This window comes from Strix uralensis, chromosome 10 (assembly GCF_047716275.1).
Source record: "Strix uralensis isolate ZFMK-TIS-50842 chromosome 10, bStrUra1, whole genome shotgun sequence".
Lineage (NCBI taxonomy): Eukaryota > Metazoa > Chordata > Aves > Strigiformes > Strigidae > Strix > Strix uralensis.
Genome location: NC_133981.1, coordinates 24051410 through 24076800, shown reverse-complemented (window position 1 = coordinate 24076800; position 25391 = coordinate 24051410). Strand labels below are relative to the sequence as shown.

Below are 25391 nucleotides of genomic sequence, written 5' to 3'. Positions count from 1 at the left end.
TTCCCAGCTCCCCCGGTGAAAGGCCTCGCGACATACCGGAGGCCCTTCCATTCTCCGTGCGTGAGGAGCAAGTAGGCTACATGTCGCCCGAAAAAAACACGCAGAGCCCAACACTTTACAGCGTTTCTTTCTCGTGCTTGCCCAGATCCCCCTGGATGGCGTCCCGTCCCTCAGGCGTGTCAACGACACCACTCGGCTTGGTGTCATCTTAAATCGCTTAGCGCAGGTGACTACGCTGGAAAGACCGCAGCAAGTTTGAAGTCACGCTGTAGATAACGCCTTGGGTAAGTTCAGGCTGTTTAACGCCCGAGCGTTGCTGTGAACGGAACGTGTCACACGTGACAACAGGAGCCACGCCGGTAAGTAACTGCTCTGGTGAACCCCCCCGGCAGCTGGGGATGCTGATACCTGCTCGGAGAACCAAGGAAGAGGAAGCGCTGTTCCCTAAATACTGTTTAAATAAGTTAAAGAAACAGCATTGCTTGTCGGGGAAGGCAGCTGGGCTGCCGATAACCTGATTGAAGAAGAGTTTGACCTTGACAAGCTTCCGGTGTACCCTTGAGATAAGGAAGCTATGCTTAAAGCAAATAACTTTCAAGGAGCTGCTGACTACATAGCAGGATGAAGCAAGCAGGGAGGAAACTGATCAAGGTTATCCAATGAGAATGTTAAAAACAACTTTTTGACCAATTCTGTTGTAACACTCTGGCACCTGAAATATATAAAAATGCATGCTTTTAGTAATAAAAAAAACTAGCCGCTTGTTCAGCCATGTGAGTGTGTGTGTGTCGCTTTGTCTGTCTCTACAGCAACATTGCTTTGGAAAGGACAGCTTCATTCGCTCCAAGCTTCTGTCATGGATGACGTTTGGCGCATTTTTATGCTTAGGCGTCGCCCTGTGGGATTTCCCACAGGGAAGCCATTTCGAAGGGAGTTTGGGAGGGAGGGCGGTCACCCGTCTGTCATCCGCCACCTCTCGCGCCCACTGGGTGTGGGGCCGCACGGCACCGCCCCCTCGCGGGACTCTCTCTCCTCACCGGAGAGCGGGAAAATGGTGTCCGCCCCCTCGGGCATTTCTGCCGAGGCGCCGCCGGGCGCTGTGGTAAAATGGCGGCGTGGAGCGGGCTGCTCGCTCTCTCGCTCGCAAACGGTGGGAGCGTGGCTCCAGGCTCCGGACACCGGCTGGAAAGCGGCGTCCGCCCCTCGCGGCCGCACAGCCGCCCCAGCGCCCCTGTGAGAGCTGGAGCCAGCGCCACCTCGAAAGTTGCTCCTGTTGTCTTCGCAGCCGGGTGAGAGAAACCTGTGGCTCGCTGTCGATGCTCTGTTGCGAACTGTGTATTTTTGGCGGGGTTTGTCTGTGCTTGTCTCTCTCTGCCTCTGCGCTTGGGTTTTACGCCGCTCCCCTTCGGGAGCGATCTGACTCGGAAGCGTTAGGTCAGCGTGGCGTCACTACTCGATCAGAATCCCTTTTCTGGTGCGTGGTAGGAGTTGCCCCCCCGCCCCCCCAGCACCCGGCGCAGGAGCTGGGGCTTCTAAGATGGCGGCGGCCGGCTCCTCCTTTTGGCGCCTCTGGCGGCACACCGCGGCTGCCGTGACGGCCGCAGCCTGGCCGGGTGCAGAGCAGCGCGCAGCCGCGCCCTCGTGGCGGGAAGAGGGAGGCGGGAGCGCTGGTGTAGAGACAAGGCCCTCAGGCAGCGGCACTGGCCTGGCTCGAGTCCGTCCGTCCCCGTCCCGTCCCCCGCCCCCCCGCTTGACGAGCGACCACTTCCTCTGATCCCCTTGAAATGGTACCGGCGGGTTGTTTTGGTTGCCCCATCCCCATCGTCTGGTCACGAACGGCGGTTTGTTGAGGTTTATGATCGGTGTGAAGCCGCCTTGGTATACCTCCGTAAGGCGGGTTGACTTTTTTGCTGTTTGGGGGGTGCCCGTCAAAGTCTGTGGGAGAAGGAGAGGCGGTGGTTCGGCTCGTTAGCGTGTCTGCAGTGTGGGAGTCCTCGGGACTGACGGGGCTCGGGGAGGGGAATGGCGTGTGTCCGTCCCGGCCGCGCCCCGCCGTGGGTTTCCCGCGAGCTACCGGCAGCTCGCCGCCCGCCAGGCGGGCGATGGCGGGGCCCGCGCACGGCGCCGGAGCCCCGTTGCCTGCCGCGGCGGGAGCCGGAGCCGCACCGGGAGCCGGCTGGAGTAGGCGCCGGGCGGAAGGGGCCACCCGTCCATCATCCCGTTCCTGTCGCGGCCGTTGGGTGTGGGGCCGCGCGGCACCGCCTGCCCGCGGGACTCTCTGTCCTCGCTGGAGAGCGGGAAAATGGCGTCGGCCCCCTCCGGCATTTGTGTGGAGGCTTGTGTGTTCAAGCGCAGCGGCCAAATGGCGGCCCCGGCTGCGGGCCGGCCGCTGCGGCACTCGGCGGGGCTGAGCGGGCCGGGGCCGCTGCCCTGTAGTCCCGCGCCGCGGGGGTGCCTCTCGGCGGCCGTGCCGGTGGCGGGCAGGGGCCCGCGGGCTGGCGTCCCCCTCGTCCGGAAGGGGCTGCGCGGCCCGGCGCGGGTGGCCTTGCGTTGCCAGGCCGGGGAGTGTGTCGTGCAGGCCGCGGTCGCTCGGGTGTTGGTGGGCAGTCTTGGTGCCAGTGGTGGCTCGGGCTTCCAGGACGGCCACTAGCCCTGGTTCTCGTTAGCACTGTGACCGGGCTTAGGGGCTTTGGATCCCCTCCGGCCCATCGCCACTGCCCTTCTGGCCGCTTGCGTGTTGATTCGCATCAGCTGCTCAGACTGGAGATTAGTCCTTACCCGGAAAACTTGACCTGCAGGAAGGATAACGTCTTGTGTTTTTCCTGCATTGTACTGTGGTGTCCGTGTCGATAGGGTCACGCACGCCTACGCTAGCGCGCTCAAACCGAGATGTTCTATGGGAGGGAGGGAGGGAAGTGTGATTTTGTGCCTTAGCTCGGGAAGTGCTTTTCGCGCCCGAATGCTGAAGGCCCGCGTCTGTGTGGGACGCAGTGGGCGATGGCTTTGCTGGTGGAACGGGAGGAGTTACTGAAATGGCATTGTGAGACTGAAGAGCAGACCAGAAGGCAGATGGGGTTTTGTAAAAAAAAAAATAAATAAAATGTGGGAGCGTGTGAATGATGGGCTCGAGGGAGGTGCAGTGAAATGGGGAGCCGGTAGGAGAATTCGAAGAGGAGATGCAGTTTTCAAAGACAAAGGGGCAGTATGCGTCCACAGTGGGTCTAAAGAGCGGTGACTGATCCCCGTCTGTGGCACTGGGTCTGCTGGCCCTAGAATGAAGGAAGGGTTTTTTGTGTCTTTGAGCTATTCGTGGTGTTGCTTTCTCTCCTGAGTGCTGGTGTAGGAATGGCAGTAGAGTGTTTGAACTCCTTGAGGCGTGAGAGCTTGGACCTCTTGGAGGATTGATTTCAGTGGGACTGCTCGCGCGCTGACCTCTAGCCATGCTTCTGTGGCTTCTGCAGGTAACTTCGTGAGTGGATTATTGGGGAATGGAGCGTTCAGTATGAACGAGGGAAGGAAACTCTGGTCCTTTTTAGTCACAGGTTGGCGTATGAATGCCCAGAGATGCCGCCTTACCGCTGTAGTTTGCTTTGGCACCGACATAATTCTTGCTAGCACACACGCAGCATTTACTAGAAGTCGTAGTTATGAAGTGTTCTTTTTCAGAGTCCTGTGCAGAAGGGGGTGAGAGGTGTGTGTCAATTCAAGTACCCGTCTCTAGTCACGTACAGGTTGTGCTGCCTGTGGTGAGGGTTGCTGGAGGGCTGGATTTGCCGGAGGAGCAGGGTGCTGTCATGAGGGCAGGCAGTCGCAGCTGTCAGATCAGCGAGGAGGGATACAGAAGCGTTTTTCAAAGAGGAAGCATTCCATGGACGAGACGTGTCTTTCCAAAGCGGGAGACGCTTGCTGAGCGTCGGTGTTGTTTTGGGCCTGCGCTTTGGCCAGAGGCACGCTGGTTCGTTGGTGGCCGTTGCTCGTTACACCCGTAACTGGGAAGTGGCTTTGGTTTTGGCTTAGAGAAGAGACCGCTTCCACGGTATGTCCAGTCAGGCACCGGAGAGTTGTTGACGTGAGAGATTTTTCTTTGGAAAGTGAACTGCTTTATCGCTTTTTGGCCAAGGTAAGTCTTGCATTATAAAAGAAGTGCCAGCGCAGCTGTTTTACTGCAGCGCACGGTGGCGGTGGTGGATTAGCGGGCCGTTCTCGGTAGCGCCGATTGTTTGAAAAGCAGATCAAGGGACTCGGAAAGTAGGTACGGAAGAAGGAAGCGCTTGTTAGGATAAGTGTGTCAAGTGAAGTTCTCTGGCACAGGGGTGAGGTGGAAAGCCTGAGTTCTGATCCAAACTGGTAGGAGCAGTGAAGAGGCGGAAGGTTGCCGCTGGCTGCCGCGCATTTATTTCCTCGTACCGTACTTGTTTGCACCAAGTGTCGAAGATCAGAAATGACGGGGAGGTGGCTCTGCGCAGCTGCCTTGCTAAGCGCTGCTTGGCTGCAGCAGCAAGGGATGGCGAGCCGTAAGGGTAGTAGCCACGTGAAGCTCAGGTTACCTTCGGAGCACAACAGTGGTGACAGTTGAACAGCACCTGAGCAGCACCTGGGGGCAGCACCTTGGCAGGCTCGAAGTGAGAAGCAAGAGGTCAGGGTGATGAAAGTCGTGGCTGGTCTCCCGGGTCTGTTCAGAAGGAACGGTGGAAATGTCAGTACGTGGGCCTTTATGAGTTATGCAAAATTAGGCGGTGGTCCAAAGAGTAAAGAGGAAAAAGCGTGAAGAGACCTGGCAGCGTTGGGACTGGAGGGAGTGTCTCGGCCTGGAGACTGTGGAAGCGCACGGTGGCGTAGCACTGGAACTGGTGACGGCGGCATTCCTGTTTCCTGTTTGCTTCTGGATTGTCCGTTACCTCCTAACGTGCGAGTGACAGCTGAAGCTCTTGTCACAACTGGGGCATTTGTATTTCTCCACCGTTTGAAAAGAAATGGTTGAACTTATGATGCACCTTCTTTTTTCTCGTGGACTCCTATTCGGAGCAATTGTCCTTAAGGTCCTCTTGTTGTCGACAGTTCCCCGACATCTTCATCTGTTCCTGTCCCGGAGCCTGAGAGCAGTCCCACAGGTAAGTCAGTGGGAGGAGGGAGCATCTACCTTTTCGTCGTCTTTCCGTGTGCAGTGCAAGTTGCTCCTTCTGTGGCCGATGCGCGCAGACGTGCAGAAGAGCGGAGGAGGAGAGGGCTGGGCTCAGTGATGTGCCGCAGGGCTATGCTGTCACTACTACAGCTTGCTAACTGTCTAGAGATGAAATCTATTGAGACCCGAGCAATTCGTAAAATTCTGAACTTGAGGCATCATCTGCTTTTAAGTAACATTTTTGGATGACTGTGGAGAGTACGGGGAATGCTCTGCCAGCCCCATGCCTGGCTCCTGCCTGGTGACGCCACGGACGGACACCGTGGGCATCCACGGCTGCGCCCGGGCCTGGAGCTCAGCCGGTGCTGGCGCCTCGGGGGGTTTGCCGTTGGTACCACCGCGACACTTGTGCGACGGCTCTGTCCCTCTTTATCTGAGGACAAAGGGCTGAACCCCGAAGCTGTTGGTGGCGGGATTCTGTCACCAAACCACCGACCCCTGCCCTGGCGGGGCCACCTTCAGTCCCTGTCAGAGGGCCAGATCAGCGGGGGTGGGGGCCGGGGGCTGCTGGGTGGGGTGCTGAAGCGCTAAGGCTTGGACAACCGGCCCAAGCCAGAGTTGACCTATAGGTGGGTACTAAGTTATAACCACCTACCTATTCTGATGTAAAGAGTGGAAGTATTGAAGCCTGAACAACAGGCCCTGAGCCAAATGGATAAAGTAACAGGGCCTTGGGCACCATTGTCTGGCACTGTGGCCTGATGTGAGACCTTGCGCTTCATCCAGTTAGATAAGCAGAGAGGCTCCCTTAGCTTCTCCCTTGAGCCCTGGCCAGGCTCTGGGGGAATCTAATGTGAGATTGAAACCAGATATTTCTGCTTAAAACAAAGGTGCCAGTTATTCTGGCTTGCTGATTTTTGGGTATATAAGGCTGGACCCGCTCACAGCGACTTTGGGTGCCTCAGCTACGGGTGGACGCACCGCGTAGGATTTCCCACTTGCCGGGAAAGGCTCAACAAATCCTCGATGCAACCGGGGCTGCCCAGCGCCTGCGGGTCTGGATGATGGGAACGTACGCAAGTGGTGATGGATCTTTCTTAATCACTATTCTCTCAGGTAGTAATGATTTGATGCATCACCCTGTATGTTCCTATTTGTTTGAGTGCACTGTTCTGTCTTTTCTTACATATGTTTTCTTACTGTATGTTTTCTGTATTATTCTGTTATATTATTGAGTTATGTCTAGTAAAATACGCCTGCTCTTTTCACTCTGGTGTTTGAGTTTAATTGGTATCCCTAATCACCAAAACAGGTGCGCAGCGTCACAGCAGCTGGGGAAGGGTGGGTGGGGCACGGGGATGGTGGGGACAGTGGGGTGCTGGGTGGGTTGTGTGGTGTCACGGCAGCCGGGGACGGGTTGGGGGTGAAGTGGGGACAGTGGGGAGCGGGGCGCGCTGGGCTTCCCAGCATCTGCAGTGGTTGCTGGCATTGGGCTGTGGCAGGTGCATCCGCCCAGTGAAAGCAGAGCTTCTTGGCTGCTGAAGTGTGGCAGCCTCTGGCTGTCTTTGTTTTCAAGGTCTCGCGGTAGTTGAGACCTTTGGCCAATGGAGCCGCTATTGACTGCAGGTCGGATTCGGCCTGGGTATAAATGGAGTCCCCTGGGGGAGCCATTTTGAGCTCGTCCCCCTGGAGCTGCACGCTGCGGTCGAGGACTCTCCCCTTGCGTTCGGGCTGCCGCCCAAGGAAACTCCTCGAGGTGCCTTGGGTCGGGATGCTGCCCTGAGCAGGTCCTCGAGGTTGAGAGCCCTCACTTGTCGGGTGGGTGATAGAGCGTTTTGGGTTGTCGCTAAACCCTAGGGAGTGAAGTTTTGTTTGCGTTTGGGGTTGCCGTGAAACCCCTGGGGTGTGAGGCTTTGTTTTACGTTTCGGGTTCCCGTTAAACCCCAGGAAGTGAAGCTTGCGTTTGGGGTTGCCGTTAAACCCCTGGGGAGTGGGGATTTGTAAAGTATTTTGGGTTGTTGTTAAACCCCAGAAAGTTATTCTGTTCTCCTCTTGCGGACATTCGAATCTGTAATTTACGGAGAGCTGGTTGGCTCTTTTATTAAAAAATAAATTTAGTTATTTTTTTAAAAATTGGTGGTGGATTCCTCATTTGGAAGCCTCCGTAACATGGGCCCAGCTCAGGGGTACCAGGGCGGCTGGTCCGGCTGTGGCAGGTGCGAGGGGGGGCCGCCAGTTTCCAGCCCCTGTCCGGAGGCTGCCGCGGTGCGCCTGTGGAGAGAGGAGGCGGCTGAGGCCCTCGGCTGGAGGAGGCACAGGGGAACTCTCTTCCCCAGCGCGGCCCACAAGCAGCTATCCAAGAAGTAGCGGGGTGAGGGGGGAAAAATCATCAACTCACCCTTTTCTCCTCCTCCGCCGCCGCACCCAGGTACAGCACAGCAGCAGCGCAACTGTCACAGAAATCACTAGTGATACTGCGCTGAGCATGCAGTACATCCACACATCCTGGGGACAGGAAACAGCTGCGATGATCTGGAGAGGGGAAACCGTCGCTGTTCTCTCCCCGACCACACCTGATGGAGCAATTCAGGACGTTAGTCCCTCCGGTGCACCACCAGTAAGCTTGCGGCACCCTCCTGCCCTTTGGGACAGGTTGCCCCTCCAAACAAAACTCCGGCAGCCAGAAGGAGAGCACGGGCGGGGGAGCGCAGATGCCTGGCCAGTCGCTGCTTGGAGGGACACGGACAAAAACCATCCCTGCAGCGGGCAGAGCCACCCACCCCCGACTCTCCCTGCCCCCGGGCCAGCTCCCACCCCCCGAGGGGACGGAGTTGGGCCTTCTCAAGAGACACTCGAGCCTTGCTCTCCCCTTTGACCTTTGCCCCAGCACAGGCACCGCCCGCAGCCGCTGCCAGGTTTCGGGATGCGTCTCCCACTTGGGGACCCCAGCGGGAATCTTAGTACCTGAGTCTGCTCTGCTTGTCTTGTCTTGTCTGGGCTTTGAGATCACTGCCAAAAAGAAGAGACGACAGGTAAAGCCTGCTCATGGCTGAGGCACAGAGGATGCAGGGGGACGGGGAGGTGCCCTCGAAGCCCCTGCCCAGTCTGGCAGTCAGGGCATCGCTCTGGACCTCGGCTCGCGGGAGGGCTCCCACTCTGCGCTGCTCTGGCAGACACACAGCGATCCCGACGGGCGACGCCGGCTGACCGCGGGGCAGCAATTACCTGGCGTGACGGGGGCTCGCGTCGCCTCCGTTTCTGCGGCAGAGGCTGGCAGGGAGCCATTGCTTCCTTTGGGAAACGCCGTCTCCTGCGCAGCCTCTCGGTCCGTCCCTTGAGGAAGCAAGCGGGACAGTTGGGTTAGATGGAGCCGCTCCCCGTTGGGGAGATGGTGCCTTCAGGAGGCCACACTGCTCAGAGACCTTGATCAGGTTTAGGAAAATCTGCCTGCTGACGTCTGCACAAACCAGCGCTGAGCAGTCACGGGACAACCGGGGACCAGCTGCCCTTGGGACTTGGCCTGAGCCATGACTGGCAGCAGAGGCTCTGCACCAGCTCTGGGGCTCGCCAGTGCCTGCAAGGCGTGAAACACGGCATCGCTGCTGCGAGGCTCTGCTCAACCCCCTCCCGCTGTCCCAGGCTACGGCGTCTCCAGACGAGTACCTGAGAGCTCCGGCTGTCTTGTGGCTAAGGCTGAGTGAAAGAAATACACCCACCGTGTCCTCTCTCCAATTCCTCCAGGGTTTTCTTGACATTGTCCGAGGGCTCCGGGGACTTTTTCCCTCCTTCTGCAGGGTCCTTTTCTCTTGTAGGACCTTAACAGAAAATATTGGGCTCAATTTCCCATGAACAAATTACAGAACACCAGCGCACAGCCCGTGAGGGCAGCAGAGACAGACTACACACCCTTGCGACGCCAGCCGGACTGTGGTGCAAGATGCGGCCGAGGAGCTGGGAAAGCCCTCCCTGCAGGCACGTCTGTAACGAAACACCCAGAGAAGCTCAAGAGACACTCGAGCCTTGCTCTCCCCTTCGACCTTTGCCCTAGCACGGGCACCGCCCGCAGCCGCTGCCAGGTTTCGGGATGTGTCTCCCACTTGGGGACCCCAGCGGGAATGCTCAGTACCTGAGTCTGCTCTGCTTGGGTTGTCTCGTCTGGGCTTTGAGATCACTGCCATAAAGAAGAGACGACAGGTAAAGCCTGCGCATGGCTGAGGCACAGAGGATGCAGGGGGACGGGGAGGTGCCCTCGAAGCCCCTGCCCAGTCTGGCAGTCAGGGCATCGCTCTGGACCTCGGCTCGCGGGAGGGCTCCCGCTCTGCGCTGCTCTGGCAGACACACAGCGATCCCGACGGGCGACGCCGGCTGACCGCAGGGCAGCAATTACCTGGCGTGCCGGGGGCTCGCGTCGCCTCCGTTTCTGCGGCAGAGGCTGGCAGGGAGCCACTGCTTCCTTTGGGAAACGCCGTCTCCTGCGCAGCCTCTCGGTCCGTCCCTTGAGGAAGCAAGCGGGACGGTTGGGTCAGATGGAGCCGCTCCCCGTTGGGGAGATGGCGCCTTCAGGAGGCCACACTGCTCAGAGACCTCGATCTGGTTTAGGAAAATCTGCCTGCTGACGTCTGCACAAACCAGCGCTGAGCTGTCATGGGACAACGGGGGACCAGCTGCCCTTGGGACTTGGCCTGAGCCACGACTGGCAGCAGAGGCTCTGCACCAGCTCTGGGGCTCGCCAGTGCCCGCAAGGCGTGAAACCCGGCATCGCTGCTGCGAGGCTCTGCTCCACCCCCTCCCGCTGTCCCAGGCTACGGCGTCTCCAGACGAGTATCTCAGAGCTCTGGCTGCCGAGCCTCATGGCTAAGGCTGAGTGAAAGAAATACACCCACCGTGTCCTCTCTCCAATTCCTCCAGGGTTCTCTTGACATTGTCTGAGGGCTCCGGGGACTTTTTCCCTCCTTCTGCAGGGTTCTTTGCTCTCGCAGGACCTTAACAGAAAATATTGGGCTCAATTTCCCATGAACAAATTACAGAACACCAGCGCACAGCCCGTGAGGGCAGCAGAGACAGACTACTCACCCCTGCAACGCCAGTCGGACTCTGGCGCCGGATGCGGCCGAGGAGCTGGGAAAGCCCTCCCTGCGGGCACGTCTGTAACCAAACACCCAGAGAAGCTCCCGTCACCTCCTCTGATCTACATCGCCAGAACCGAATCGCTGAAGCGGCGAGGGGACCACGCAAGGAGAGGGCACCCACGGGCAGGTCTCCCTCCTCACACCCGCAGAGGCGCCCGGCTGCCTGAGCTTTGGGCTTTGAGCTGGCGGCTCTCGCAGGGAGGAAAACAAAACCCCGGACGTACCCACGCCATCTCCCGCAGGCTCGGTCCCAGGACCTGGTCGGGAAGCTGCGTCGCCTTCACCCACGGGCACGTCTGCAAAGAAGCGCACAACAGATCAGCTCCCGGGACACCGCTCAAGGAACTTCCTCGGAGCGGAGTGGCAGCCAGTGGAAGTCAAGGACTCCGTGGCACTCCCCTTTCCCTTCCCCTCAGGAGCACGGTGCAAAGTTACCGCGTGCCTGCAGCGGCACCACGCTGGGACCAACGAGCCACGCGCGGAGCTGCCGGGAGAAAGGGCTCCCCGGAGCTCACACCAGCTCTGAACTCGGCCCCAACAAGCCCGCCGGGAGCAGCTCAGGCTCCCAGGGGCTGGCAAAAACAGCTTCGCAAGGGAAAGCGCCCCGGGGCACATCGCTGAGCCCAACCCCTTCCCTCTCGGCTCTTCTGCCCAGCTGCGCATCGGCCAGAGCAGCAACTTGCACTGCACACGGAAAGACGACAAAAAGGTACATGCTCCCTCCTCCCACCGACTTACCTGTGGGACTGCTCTCAGGCTCCAGGACAGGAACAGATGATGATGTTGGGAAACCGTCGACCTCGAGAGGATCTGATGGGAAATTGCACCTGAATAAGCTCTTGCCACCTTGTCAGCGTTTACTCTTTCGAGGAAAAGGACATTGAGAACTTACCTCTGGGATGCCCCAAGGGCTCCAAACCAACATCCAGCCGAGAAGCTGGATAACCGCTGCTCCCAGCCTCATCTAGAAGCAAGCAGAGATGAGAATCATTGCCCCTGCATGCTGGGATCCACTTCTGCCTTAGGCAAATGCAGGCACGGCAAGGGGCTCGCGTAACCACGTGGGGGGCAGACAAAGGTGGAGGCTGTCAAAGCCGCAGAGGGGCCTGGTGAGCTCTTGGCTGGCACCCGGCAGCTCTCCACAAACTCCTTCCGGGCCATGTGCAACGTCCCTCGAGGAGCAGATGGACCAATGTACGGCTCCTGGGGGCTTTCGTACAGGGAGAGCTCTCGCACACAGAGACAAAGCCCTCGCTGAAGCACTGGAGGGAAAAAGCCACCATCCACGCTTCTCGGGGAGAAGAGCCCGCTGGCCCGTGAAAGGCTGCGCCAGTGGCCGCTGGCTTACCTGCTCCCCGCGGTCGCCACGGAGCAGCCCGGGCAGCCCTGGCGTGCAGGGCCACCAGGAGGAGGAGGATGAGGAGGAGGTGGCGGGTGAGGGCCATGGCTCCCTGCACTCGTACCATACTGCTGCTGCTGTCGCTGCAGTGGGGGCAGGGACTGAGTGGTCAGTATTTATAGCCAGCGTGCCCCCACGGGGCTCTGTGACCTCACAGCCCTGCTCTGATGTCACGGCCCCACTGTGACCTCACGGCCGGGCGAGGCTGCGTGGGGATGGCTCTCGGGGTGCTCGAGGAGAGCCGCCGGAGCGATGCCGGGGGAGCTGCCCCCCAGGGAGGGGAGCTCGTCCCCTCGGGCAGCTCTGTCCTGTTTTCCGGGCACTGTCACGGGGCGGCGAGGAGCTCACAGCCCCCCAGAGCAGCAGGACAGCACAGCCAAGGGCTGCCTGACCTCCTCGGGTGCCCCATCTGCAGAGCGGGCGGGCAGGGGGGGCAAGTGCCGGGCGTCAAACGGCCTCGGGGGGGTCCCAGGGCGAGGAGGGCCTAGTCCCGGGAGGGGTGGGGGGTGTCCCAGTCCCGGGGGAAGGGCCCCGGCCGGGGAATCCCGCGCCCGCCCCTGGCCCGGGCGACGCGGGCGCCAGACCCTGGCGGGGCGTGTCCTGGGTGACCGGGCGGGGCCCGCAGCGGCCGCTCCTGCGGTTGGACGGGGCGTCCGGGGGAGGGGGGTGGGGGGGGGTGGCGTGACACCAGGTAGTAACGAAGCGGCTTTATTGCCGCAGGGCGGTGAGCACAGTGCCTGCCGGGGGGGGGACGGACACCCATGCATTTGGGGGGCCCCTGGAGCTGGGCAGGGGGACTGTGCCTCCCCTGAGGTGACACGGGGGGAGTTGCAGGGAGCGGCGGGACACGGGGAGGAGACTGGGGGAGACCGGGAGAAACCTGGGGGAACCCGAGGGGATGAAGCAGGAGCGGGGGAGCCCCAGCAAGATTTTGGGGGCCCCAAGGGGACCCAGCAGCACTGGAGGAAGATGGGGGCACCCCAGCAGGGACTCAGGGGGACCTCCGGGGACTTTGGGCACCTCAGGCGGACTCCAAGGGACAGTAGGGAGCCCGAAGGGGAACACGTGGGATCAGGGGGACACTGGGTCCCAGCGGGGCAGCACATGGGGGCCCCCCGACACATTGGGGACCCCGGGGTGACTGGTGGGGACCCCAAGAGGAATGGGCAGGACCAGGGAGACCACAGGGCACAGCAGGGTGACCCGGGGGAAGCTGGAGGACACTCTGGGGGTGACCCAGGGGGATACTGGGAACCCCGGAGGTGCCAGAGAGCTTTTGGGGGACCCTGGGCTGACCCGAGAGGACATGTGGGGGGATCCAGGGCTGACGCAGGGGGACACTGGGGATCACGGGGGCACAGGGGACAACGGGACAGGTTGGGGGGGCTTTGTTAGCCCTAACGAGGCCGGGGGAGGGGCTTGAGGGGCATCCCTGTCACCGCTGCCACCCCCATCTCCCCCGCACGCACTGCATGGTGGCCCGCTTGGATGCCGTCCCCTGCCGCCTGGCTGCCGACCCTGTGAAGAATATGGTGGTGATTCGTGTTAAAATACGATGACTTTGTTAAGAGTTTACCATGTACATAAGTTAAAGGAGATTGGTCCTAGTTTTATGGTTAAAAGGGGTTTGGAGGTTTTTTTCCTCAGTGACAGATGCTAAGCAGGTGGAAAATTGCTGGCGGGACCCCTGTCAGAAGACCCCAGCAACACCGGATTGCGCAGGTGAAATATGATTGGAGGAATCCCTGCCAGGAGCCCCGGCAACACCAGAAAGCCCGGGAAAGTTTGAGGGACCCCGCTGCGCATGTGAAGATGGGACTATGAAAGAGAGTGACGCAGCACCACCCGGTGCTCGTCGGTGCGGAGCGGGAAGCCCCCCGTGCCCCCCGGCGTGTCAGATTTTTTTTACTTGTTCTTATTGCAAATAAATTTATAAAAGATATTTTCGGCTCTGCCTCGGCATTTATAACAATTTGGTGACCCCGACGTGATACTTCGGGACCCGTGGAGTGTTGGTTTTCAGGGGAGGCGCCCCACCTTTTAGGTGGCCCCTGGACTCCGGTACTTCCTCGGACCGACAGTATCACAAACACAAGGCAATAAGAACAAGCGAAAGAAAAGCGAAATCCCCAGACGACGCTCCCCGGAGATTCCCCGCGAAGGATCCAGGCGAAGACCTCGGACTGTGAGTGACACCTGGTGCGGGAGGGGTGACTTTCTGCCTGAGTGAGTGCGGTGTGACTGAGACGTGACAGTGTCACGAAGCGAGTGCGGAGCCTGTGTAGCCGCGTTTCCAGAGTCTCGCGAGAGGCCTGGCTGGCGAAGGGGCGAAGCAAAAGAAAAAAAAAAAAGGTTTGAAAGGACTCAGGCCAGGGTTTTCAGGATAGGCATTATCCTAGGGTTTACGGGATCAGTCTTACCTCAGGACGCCGGCAAAGACTATGGGCCAGAAAGGGAGTAAATCCCGCGGCTCGGGGAACCCACGGAGAGGTTCCCAGAGAGGGAGCGATTTGCCCGGCACTTCTCAGGACAGTCCCCTGGGTTGTATGCTAAAGAATTGGTATAATTGGCCTGAAACAAAAGGAAAAAGTAAAGAAAAAATGATTCAGTATTGCATGGTCGAGTGGACTAAAGAACCTATCAAATCTGATCATTTATTTTGGCCAAAATTTGGAACTACTGACGATTGGTTCACACCTTTGGAAAGATCTGGGAAGAAAGAGGAATGATTAATACTCAGGGAAAAGATCTGGTGCATCAAGAATTGATAGTTCAAGTGTTGCAGGCATTGAGAGGTCCTGAAGAAATAGCCGTAGTGCACATAAAAGGACATCAAAAAGGAACAGGATATCAAACTAGAGGTAATAATCTAGCAGATGAAGGGGCAAAAAAGGCAGCTTTAAGGGAACCAATAAAGCTATATGTAATTGAACAGGAGGTAGGTTATGGGAAAATGTATATAACCCTCAAGAACTAACCGAGATTCAGAAGCTGGGGGCTACTATGATAGATGGGAAATGGATTCTTCCAGACAAGCGGGAAATACTACCTAAAGGATATACTAGAAGAATAATAAATAGATTACACCAAAGCACTCATTGGGGCACTAAGGCTTTAAGTGATCATTTCCTAAGGCATTTTGGTTGTATTGGAATGTATGAAATTGCGAAACAAGCTACTTATGGTTGTTTAACATGTCAAAAAATTAACAAAAGAACTATGAGACAGGCCGCAGCTGGTGGAAGGAAAACAGCTTATCGACCTTTTGAAAGGATCCAAGTAGATTTTACAGAACTACCAAAAGTTGGGAGGTACAGATACTTACCGGTAATGGTGGATCAGTTAACTCACTGGGTAGAGGCATTTCCTACCACCAGAGCGACTGCTCAATCAGTAGCTAAAATATTGCTAGAACAAATTATACCACGATTTGGAATTATAAAAGTATTTGATTCGGATCAGGGTACTCATTTTACATCTAAAATTATAAAATTAATTACAGAAGCCCTAGGCATTACTTGGGAATATCACACTCCGTGGCATCCACAAAGTTCTGGACGGGTAGAGCGAATGAATCGGACCTTGAAACAACAGTTATCTAAATTAATGATAGAAACCAAACTCTCATGGATTAAATGCCTACCCTTAGCCCTACTTCATATTAGGACTATGCCAAACTCGGAGACAGGCCTCTCGCCTTTTGAAATGTTATATGGAATGCCATATTCCCACGGTATGCCTCTGGGGCATCCACTGATAGAAGACGTAACGATTCAACAATACATTAAAACTATTGAGAAAAATCTAAAAGAATTAAGAATGAAGGGAATATTGGCCCAGACGACTCCTTTAGGGTTTGCAGTGCATAAAATACAACCTGGAGATAAAGTAATGATTAAAACCTGGAAGGAGGAAGGCTTATCTCGTAGGTGGGAAGGACCATTCCTGGTATTGACTGCGGAGACAGCTGTAAGAACTGCTGAAAGAGGATGGACTCGTATTTCCAGGATGAAAGGACCAGTCACAGGTGAATCAAATTGGAAGATCGAGTCAACGCCTGGAGATTTGAAGCTCCGAATGCAACGGAGTTAACATAGGACTGGACTTACCGAGGCAGACAGAGCGACATCAACAGTAGTAAAGATCTTGAATCATCCACATGAACCCTGTGTGTATGTATATATGTTAAAAGGTTGTAACATTCACAGGTTTTTTTTTGGTTTTAGACTGTTTTGCATGAAAACATAAGTCAGTTTGTGTAGTTGGACAAAGAAACCGAAAGAAAAGGGAAGTAAGAGAGTGAGGGAAAAGCTGAGAGTAAGTCCAAGTGAGGGCAAGACCGGGTTGGCCTCCATTTTTGCTGTTAAGACGACACAAACCCGACCGTTGGCAGCAACCCAATGGGTCCAGGGATAAACAGAAAAATGTGCCACACCGGACCTCACGATGGCGACTGGCTTTTTCTCCTCATTTTGTGTGTTGGCCTCGTGATGGCTAAAAAGGGTCAAAACACTACCAGCTTATCTGACCCCTTTGAAGAGAACGAGTTTGTTCTGTTAGCAAAAACTATAAGTAAAACTCTCAATTTAAGTCATTGCTGGGTTTGTGGGGGACCTTTGGGATTGTCAAGTTGGCCGTGGGTTTCTGTGCCGCTTTCCCCATCACAAATTGTAAGTAACTATAGTGATGTTAATAATACTACCTGGCAAGATGGTGAAAAATGGGCGGTTCAATTCCCTAACAAGGGTAAATTTTGTCTGAACCGAACTCAGACAGGAGGAGTTGATGTGGGAGAGAGTAAGTGTCAATGGACACTTACACATAAATTAATTAACAAAGATAGAGGTATCTATATATGGTTGTGGCTTAGTGAACAAGGACGCAGCAAAGGATTCAAGGGGTTCTGGGCAGACAAAAATGAAACTGAATATGCCAAACTACGAGGAAACAGTTTTTATAATCGAACTTGCGAATGGAAAAATGACACTGGGTCCTGGTATTGTACTATACGGATAAATAATAATTTAAAGGAAGTTTTTAGCCCTTTGGGTGACAAAAATACGACTTATTTTCAAACCCCAAGGACTGCAGAGGGACCGTTTGCCAAAGGTACAAAGGCCAAAAAAGGCCACTATTGGATATGCGGACATACTGCCTACAAACAATTACCGACGAACTGGTCAGGAATTTGTTATATAGGGATTATCCGACCTCTATTTTTCCTTCTTCCAGAGGCGGATGGCCCCCAATTAGGAATAAAATTATATGATAAATTAGGAAATAAAGAGTATTACCCGTCGTGAGCGATCCATTGATTTCAGAATAGGTGGAACACAAAAGTGGGGGGAAAATGAGTGGCCTCCTGAGAGAATAATTAAACACTATGGACCTGCCTCCTGGAACCCTAATGAACCAGTATCAGGGGCAAGAGAACCAATTTATAATTTAAATCGTATAATTAGACTGCAAGCAGTTTTAGAAATCATTATGAATAAAACTGCTAATGCCATAGATCTTTTGGCTCAACAGATGCGCACTGCGACCCTCCAGCATCACATGGTCCTGGACTACCTGCTCGCTGAAGAGGGAGGGGTATGTGGAAAATTAAATGTCTCCAATTGTTGCCTAGAAATAGATGATGTAGGAGAAGTGGTCCTTCAATTGACCACAGATATCAGAAAACTGGCTCATGTCCCTGTCCAAACATGGAGTGGCTGGAATGGCGATCTATGGTCCTGGTTACCTGGAGCCCCGTGGGTAAAACAGCTTTTATTTTACTTGTTGTGTGCATTTGCTGCCCTAATGTTTATACCATGTATGATACCATGTTTTATTAGATTGATTCATTCAGTTGTTCAAGGGATGCAAATCTCTGCGATACCAATGGATCCTGAATTAGCCAAAGGAGGAAAGATACAGCCACTAATGATAGTTAAAATAAAGAAAACAGAACACCCAAATCCCATACAACAGACCCTAGCACGTTTTGAAACCCAAACACGAATCAATTTAATAAAACAAAAGGCGAGGGATTGTGAAGAATATGGTGGTGATTCGTGTTAAAATACGATGACTTTGTTAAGAGTTTACCATGTACATAAGTTAAAGGAGATTGGTCCTAGTTTTATGGTTAAAAGGGGTTTGGAGGTTTTTTTCCTCAGTGACAGATGCTAAGCAGGTGGAAAATTGCTGGCGGGACCCCTGTCAGAAGACCCCAGCAACACCGGATTGCGCAGGTGAAATATGATTGGAGGAATCCCTGCCAGGAGCCCCGGCAACACCAGAAAGCCCGGGAAAGTTTGAGGGACCCCGCTGCGCATGTGAAGATGGGACTATGAAAGAGAGTGACGCAGCACCACCCGGTGCTCGTCGGTGCGGAGCGGGAAGCCCCCCGTGCCCCCCGGCGTGTCGGATTTTTTTCACTTGTTCTTATTGCAAATAAATTTATAAAAGATATTTTCGGCTCTGCCTCGGCATTTATAACAGGCATCTCCTCTTTGAATTCTCCCACCAGCTCCCCATTTCTCTGCGTCCCCCTCGAGCCCCTCATTCACACACTCCCACATTTTTTTTTTTACAAAACCCCATCTGCCTTCTGGTCTGCTCTTCAGTCTCACAATGCCATTTCAGTAACTCCTCCCGTTCCACCAGCAAAGCCATCGCCCACTGCGTCCCACACAGACGCGGGCCTTCAGCATTCAGGCACGAAAACCACTTCCTGAGCTAAGGCACAAATCAGAGTTCCCTCCTCCCTCCTCTAAAACATCTCCTCGGTGAGTGCCCCAACTCTGAGCTGTTAATAAAGCCCGCCTAGAGATACCCACAGGCTGGTGAAGGTCTTTAACACCACCATGCTGCAAAAGTAGCAGCAGCTTACAAGGCAAGAAAAAAAAACCCACAACATTTCTAAACAAATTCCACCTAGTTCATAAGAAATCTGAAGCAGCCGGGAAGGTACAAGCGACTCCTTTGGGACGATCCTAACAGACTAACACCATCCCTGGACGTTTGACAGAAGACCAGAGAGCTGCATCTTGATTCCCATAGTAGGCTGTGAATTTGCAGATTTTCAGGAGAGGCTTAGGATACACGAGATAAAACGGCTTAGCAGGAAGAGAGTAAGGGCATATTTTGATCCTTACTGCGAGTGTAACATAGCCCTGGCCTAACTGGCTCTTTGTCTTTTGTTCACCTAGGTACAACACGAGTTTTGAGTGCCAAAGCTTTTCCCACGTCTTCCACGTCTGTTAACGTTCACAAAGTAGATGCAGAAACGTGCTACGATCTATTACGGGCTGTGGGCTTGCAAATTCGAACCGCTGTTCTCTGCAAAGAACACGCGGTACAGGCACTCTGCCATCCCCAGTACTCCCAGTAACACACGCGCAGAGCACAAACATTCCCGTAGAAGACCTTGCGCCCAGCGTCCTCACTAGGTAAGTGGCCTTGCTGGGAGGCCCGTAAGAGCTGGTGGAAAAAGCTGCCACCTCACTACTCTTTCATCTTCACCCAAAGGGATCTTGTGTTGGAACAGTTCCCCGCTCTCCAAGTAGGTGCCTTATTCTTGGAGGGAAAGACACGCAGACATCACCTGGAGACGCTCGTGTCCCGCTCAGCGCCGTCAAGCCTCTACTCTGCTCCCGCCCGGCTGATCCGCAGGGGATCCCACTTCCCACAAGTGCTGCCGTCTCTCATGTGACTCCACTGATGCGCTGACCCTGGCAAAGCCGCAGCCCAGCTTTATTCCCAGCTCCCCCAGTGAAAGGCCTCGCGACATACCGGTAGCCCTTCCATTCTCCGTGCGTGAGGAGCAAGTAGGCTACATGTCGCCCGAACAAACCACGCAGAGCCCAACACTTTAGTGTTTCTTTCAGCGAACGGTCTGCCCGTCCCCTCCTCTGCTCACCTCGGTGCTACCTCCACAAAGAAGGCTTGAGCACAGCGCAGAGTCGCCACAGCTGCCTGAAGAAAGTAAGTCCCATCCCCAAGAAAAGACGGTTTAAGAGATCCGTTTTGAAGAGCGCTCTGCAGCTCAGGTAACTTGCTAACCTAGAGACAAAAGAGCAGAACGTTTCAAAAGGCACTGACAAATACTTCTCTTTTCAGCTGGCTTTGAGCACTAACGGCTGCCAAAATCGCAAACAGTGCGGAGCCCATAACGTGCCTCTACAGATCATACTCTTTGAAAGCTAAAAGTGCATTTACCTGGGCTGAACAGCACTCAGAGACAGGGTTATGACGCAACACATACAACTGTCCATTCATCCCTTTCTTTCACACGGGAGACTGAAAAGCTGATTCATGAGCTGCAGGCACCAAGGTAACGACTGACCCAGCTGGAATGGGTTTGCTGGAGGGCACAGGGTACCCAGCGGCTCCACTGCCATCCAAGTGGCACCCTGACTGAACTACCAAACTGGAGAAACCGCAGGTGATCTCAAACGAGGCCAGAGGTTCTGGACAGCTTTATCAGCAGACGGAAACCCTCCCGCAACAGCACGAAAATCCCGTACAATTTGTACAGGAGGACCGAAAATTCAAGGAAAAGAGAGAAGTGCGAGAAGAAAAACCCCTCATATCGGCACCCACCCAAGCATAACATTTCAATCCAAGAGTATTATGAAGAGCTCAGAGGAACTAATACCAACAATTCTCTCTCTACTGCGTGACAGGGGAGGCTTTCGAGTACCGCCGACGTACCCAAGACACGTCAACTGGAACGTCCGATGCCTTTGTTTCTTCCCAGGAGAGTCCTGACCGCCACTTGTGCAACAAAGTACTGCGGCAATCGGAAAAGTCAAACGACACCAAGCAAGGTAATTCTGAACATGCAGCTGCCCTGCCACGCTGCAGCACTAATGCTAACACTTCCGTTGGTGAAAATTTAGCTTTCACAGATTTACTGAGAGAATACTGTGAAGTACTATCTCCGGACATTTCGCCTTACTTTGGGGCCAGACAGATGTGCTGCCCATATATTCCATCAAACAACTGGGAGTCACTTTGAAAAGCAAACAGAATGAGAGGTGATTAGTACATAGGCTCTGCTGCACGCTTTATTGAACCACCAGCTCGTTACTGGTGGGAAGCTGGCACCAAAGGAAGAGTAGCCTGTCCCTCTCTACCCGGGGAGAAAGGGCTGATCTCTGAAGCTGCCGGAGTGGAGTGGCAGCGAGTGCAAGTCAAGGACGGGGTTACACTGCGGCACTCCCCTCTCCCTTCCCCTCAGGAGCACGGTGCAAAGAGTTACCGTGTGCCTGCAGCGGCACCACGCCTGGACCAACGAGCCACGCGCGGAGCTGCAGGGAGAAAGGGCTCCCCAGAGCTCACACCAGCTCTGAACTCGGCCCCAACAAGCCCGCCGGGAGCAGCTCAGGCTCCCAGGGGCCGGCAAAAACAGCTTCGCAAGGGAAAGCGCCCCGGGGCACATCGCTGAGCCCAACCCCTTCCCTCTCGGCTCTTCTGTCTGGCTGCGTGCATCGGCCACAGAAGGAGCAACTTTCATTGCACACGGAAAGACGACAAAAAGGTAGATGCTCCCTCCTCCCACTGACTTACCTGTGGGACTGCTCTCAGGCTCCGGGACAGGAACGGATGAAGATGTCGGGAAACCGTCGACAACAAGAGGACCTTAAGGACAATTGCTCGGAATAGGAGTCCCTGTGAAAAAGGAAGGTGCATCGTAAGTTCAACCATTTCTTTTCAAACGGTGGAGAAATACAAATGCCCCAGTTGTGACAAGAGCTTCAGTTGTCACTCGCACGTTAGGAGGTAACGGACAATCCAGAAGCAAACAGGAAACAGGAATGCCGCCGTCATCAGTTCCAGTGCTACGCCACCGTGCGCTTCCACAGTCTCCAGGCCGAGACACTCCCTCCAGTCCCAACGCTGCCAGGTCTCTTCACGCTTTTTCCTCTTTACTCTTTGGACCACCGCCTAATTTTGCATAACTCATAAAGGCCCACGTACTGACATTTCCACCGTTCCTTCTGAACAGACCCGGGAGACCAGCCACGACTTTCATCACCCTGACCTCTTGCTTCTCACTTCGAGCCTGCCAAGGTGCTGCCCCCAGGTGCTGCTCAGGTGCTGTTCAACTGTCACCACTGTTGTGCTCCGAAGGTAACCTGAGCTTCACGTGGCTACTACCCTTACAGCTTGCCATCCCTTGCTGCTGCAGCCAAGCAGCGCTTAGCAAGGCAGCTGCGCAGAGCCACCTCCCCGTCATTTCTGATCTTCGACACTTGGTGCAAACAAGTACGATATGAGGAAATAAATGCGCGGCAGCCAGCGGCAACCTTCCGCCTCTTCACTGCTCCTACCAGTTTGGATCAGAACTCAGGCTTTCCACCTCACCCCTGTGCCAGAGAACTTCACTTGACGCACTTATCCTAACAAGCGCTTTATACAGCTCAATTTCCTTCTTCCGTACCTACTTTCCGCGTCCCTTGATCTGCTTTTCAAACAATCGGCGCTACCGAGAACGGCCCGCTAATCCACTACCACCACCGTGTGCTGCAGTAAAACAGCTGCGCTGGCACTTCTTTTAAAATGCAAGACTTACCTTGGCCAAAAAGCGATAAAGCAGTTCAGTTTCCAAAGAAAAATCTCTCACGTCAACAACTCTCCGGTGCCTGACTGGACATACCGTGGAAGCGGTCTCTTCTCTAAGCCAAAACCAAAGCCACTTCCCAGTTACGGGTGTAACGAGCAACGGCCACCAACGAACCAGTGTGCCTCTGGCCAAAGCGCAGGCCCAAAACAACACCGACGCTCAGCAAGCGTCTCCCGCTTTGGAAAGACACGTCTCGTCCATGGAATGCTTCCTCTTTGAAAAACGCTTCTGTATCCCTCCTCGCTGATCTGACAGCTGCGACTGCCTGCCCTCATGACAGCACCCTGCTCCTCCGGCAAATCCAGTCCCCCAGCAACCCTCACCACAGGCAGCACAACCTGTACGTGACTAGAGACGGGTACTTGAATTGACACACACCTCTCACCACCCTTCTGCACAGGACTCTGAAAAAGAACACTTCATAACTACGACTTCTAGTAAATGCTGCGTGTGTGCTAGCAAGAATTATGTCGGTGCCAAAGCAAACTACAGCGGTAAGGCGGCATCTCTGGGTATTCATACGCCATCTTGTGACACACGGTGGGAGCGCAGGGGCTGCCAAAGTGCTGCTCGGACGTACCCAGCAGACACCTGACAAAAGCTGCTCACCCTAACAGGGGCTGGAGCTTCTCTACTCGTCAGAAAAAGACTGAAAGGACACCTGAAATGAAAGATTAAAACCTATTTATTATTATAATTTATTTGACAAAGTTCTACCTGCACAAGGACAAAACCGGCATTGGGGTTCACCTTTTAGCATTGAGGCATCACGATTAGGTTGCTCGACGTGCAAAGCGTCTGCCTTATCCAGACAGGTGTCAGGGCACTGTTTAATCGGTTTGTTGCTCTCATCACTGAAAACAAGGCTCCGTGCTTAACAAAATTGTTAAGGACTCACAGAAATGTCATTATTTCTAAAATTTGTCAGAAGAAAACAGAAAAGCTTACTTACAAAGAAAGACTGACAAGAATACTCTGTGCATTCACAGATTTTTAAGGCATCTCTGTTCCAGTGATGTTGTGAAAATTCTGAGACACAGAACACAGATCCATGTTTGAAGTTTGTCTTTAAGCACAGCATTTCCCTCCCTGAGCTTGTATTAGTCCTGAGAACTCTGATATTGCAGGCAGACTAACAAGCTGGAGGACCATTTCTCTTCCTCTGAAAGACTTTGATGTGCCTTATATAGCCCCTGTGCAGCCCCAAAACATTGAAAAACTCAGTCATGAATATCACCAGAAAAGGGATTGTGATCGAGTAACAACACTACACTGCCATACCACCTTCCAAGTCAGATTGCTTCTGAAGTAGAACAGGATGAAACCCAAACGCAGAGGCAGAGAGAAAAGTACAGAGAAACTTTGCCTAAAATACACAATTCACAACAGAGTGTCAACGGCGAGCTAGAGGTTTCTCTCACCTGATTGTAAGGGCCAGCAACCTGACAACAGGAATCACTTCCAAGGTTGGCTGGCAGAAGAGGTTCTTTTTCCCAGTCAGGAACGGTGCAAACTCATTACTTCAAGAGCTCATTGGGATTGCAGGGAAGGATGAAGGAAGAGAAAGTGCTTCAGTGGTTGCTCCCCAGTTAAACACAATTATCACCTCTCAGAGAATGCTATCAGCAAAGCAATGAAAACTCCAGTTGTGTTGCTCAGTCAACCATCTACTTAAACAGACTACAAAAGTACGATGAAAAGAAAAGCTGCCAGTGCCAGGGAGAAAAGCCACTCTTGCGATCCTGAGAGGCCAACAGCTCTGGACAGAAACTGTGTGTACGTATAGTGTATTTACCTGGAACTGTTACTCCGCACCCCCCTCAGGAGAGCTTGCTAAGGACACTGCAGTTGACCGTGCTGGTTAACCCATTCTGGCTGCAGTGGGTGTCTGTCATCTACCCAGTGTCACACTACTTGGCACCACGCAATAGTTTGGATGGCCACTGTTTGTACAGATGCATGCATTAGCGCTCGTCTCAACTCTTTTGAGAAATTTCCAGTCTAAGCAGCTGAGGAGAAACAACATGGAAGCAGCCAGAAGGGCAATGGCGATGGGCCAAAGGGGATCCAAAGCCCCTAAGCCCGGTAATGGTGCTAATGAGAACCAGGGCTAGTAGCCATCCTGCAAACCCGAGCCACTGCTGGCACCGAGACTGCAAACCAACACCTGAGTGACTGCAGGCTGGCGGACACACACGCCAGCCTGCCAACACAAGACTGTCGCAAATGATCAGTGCTTTTAGTATGATGTAAAAATGCAACCTAACAAAGTTCAATGGCAAGGTTCACTCTATTACTTACTACATGGAAGAAACATGCAAAGGCAACTCGAGTTAGAATTGAGCTAGTATGAATTACAGGGAGACTGGAGATGCAAAAGGGTAAGGGAGACCCTCCCGTTGAGTCAGGAGGTTCAGCGTGGACCCCTTTACTTTCCAAACTCCTGAGGGAGCTTAGGGATGGCTAGGTCCAATCTTAGTCTCAGACTTGGACAATGGTTTATGTCTAATGGAATTAGCTACATAGATTTCATTAGTATTAATTCAGCATGCCATCAGTTGCTTACCTAGGATCTGTTGTGAATAAGGGGTCTCTCTGCCTTGGGTAAGGAGGGATCTCTTAGTCTCAGGTACGGGGTCTCAAACCTTGAGAGGTGTCCCTGTTCGAGGGGAGCCATCTGGCGTGCAGTCCAGTTGCACTTCAGGGAGAACTCAAATTGGGCTTATCCAGCGATGCATTGTTGGTAAAAGGTCTCTCTGCCTCGAGGAGGAACCTCGAGAGGTGTCCCAGCTTGAGATCACCACCACGCAGCCACGCTGCCTGGTAGGGAGAGCTCAAAGGTGGCTCCCTTGGGCTGTCATATTTATGGGTGGAACTAGTTGGCTCACAGTCAAATCACATACAGTGTAGGTAGGCAGGAGACTCCTTGTACAGACAACTCGCTTTGTTCCTTGACAAATGGATCTTGGAAAAAACACCCGCTATTCATGTGTTCATTGCATGGTCCCTGTTCCAAGCTCATATGCACTGAAGCTCACTGGGTGTCTCTTCTCCTTTGGGGGTTTTCTAGAGGAGTTCTTAGCCTGGTTACAGCTCAGACCTTTACCTCGTCTGGGGCCTGTACCA

The 25391-nt window shown here is 54.3% G+C and overlaps 3 protein-coding genes across 3 annotated transcripts in view; 2 read left to right on the top strand and 1 right to left on the bottom strand.

The window, feature by feature from the left end:
* The window catches only part of LOC141947550 (uncharacterized), a 491575-nt gene that overhangs the window by 62178 nt on the left and 404006 nt on the right, over positions 1 to 25391 (top strand). The gene's annotated exons all lie outside the window — the stretch shown is intronic.
* LOC141947857 (uncharacterized) lies at positions 7197 to 24160 on the bottom strand. The gene is made up of 17 exons (XM_074879460.1): positions 24100 to 24160; positions 23687 to 23778; positions 21209 to 21310; positions 13120 to 13168; positions 11144 to 11215; positions 10990 to 11061; positions 10476 to 10547; positions 10196 to 10267; positions 10006 to 10104; positions 9510 to 9617; positions 9249 to 9293; positions 9029 to 9100; positions 8839 to 8937; positions 8348 to 8455; positions 8087 to 8131; positions 7521 to 7695; positions 7197 to 7393 (listed from the first exon to the last, which is right to left on the bottom strand). The coding sequence occupies exons 1-17, from the start codon at positions 24158 to 24160 to the stop codon at positions 7303 to 7305; spliced, it is 1434 nt and encodes a 477-aa protein (XP_074735561.1). The 3' UTR covers positions 7197 to 7302.
* LOC141947980 (uncharacterized) lies at positions 11215 to 18139 on the top strand. The gene is made up of 2 exons (XM_074879801.1): positions 11215 to 15822; positions 17180 to 18139. Exon 1 carries the CDS (start codon positions 11903 to 11905, stop codon positions 13043 to 13045), a length of 1143 nt encoding a protein of 380 aa, XP_074735902.1. The 5' UTR covers positions 11215 to 11902; the 3' UTR covers positions 13046 to 15822; positions 17180 to 18139.

What these genes read in the sequence shown, in the direction of transcription:
- LOC141947980 (XM_074879801.1), top strand. Translation starts at nt 11,903, where the DNA reads ATGCCGGGGGAGCTGCCCCCCAGGGAGGGGAGCTCGTCCCCTCGGGCA.
- LOC141947857 (XM_074879460.1), bottom strand. Translation starts at nt 24,160, where the DNA reads ATGACAGACACCCACTGCAGCCAGAATGGGTTAACCAGCACGGTCAAC. An exon ending in GACAAGCAGAGCAGACTCAG is followed by an intron (nt 7,696 to 8,086) that starts GTACTAAGATTC and finishes TTGCTCCATCAG; the next exon opens with GTGTGGTCGGGGAGAGAACA. An exon ending in CGGCGGAGGAGGAGAAAAGG is followed by an intron (nt 7,394 to 7,520) that starts GTGAGTTGATGA and finishes CTCTCTCCACAG; the next exon opens with GCGCACCGCGGCAGCCTCCG.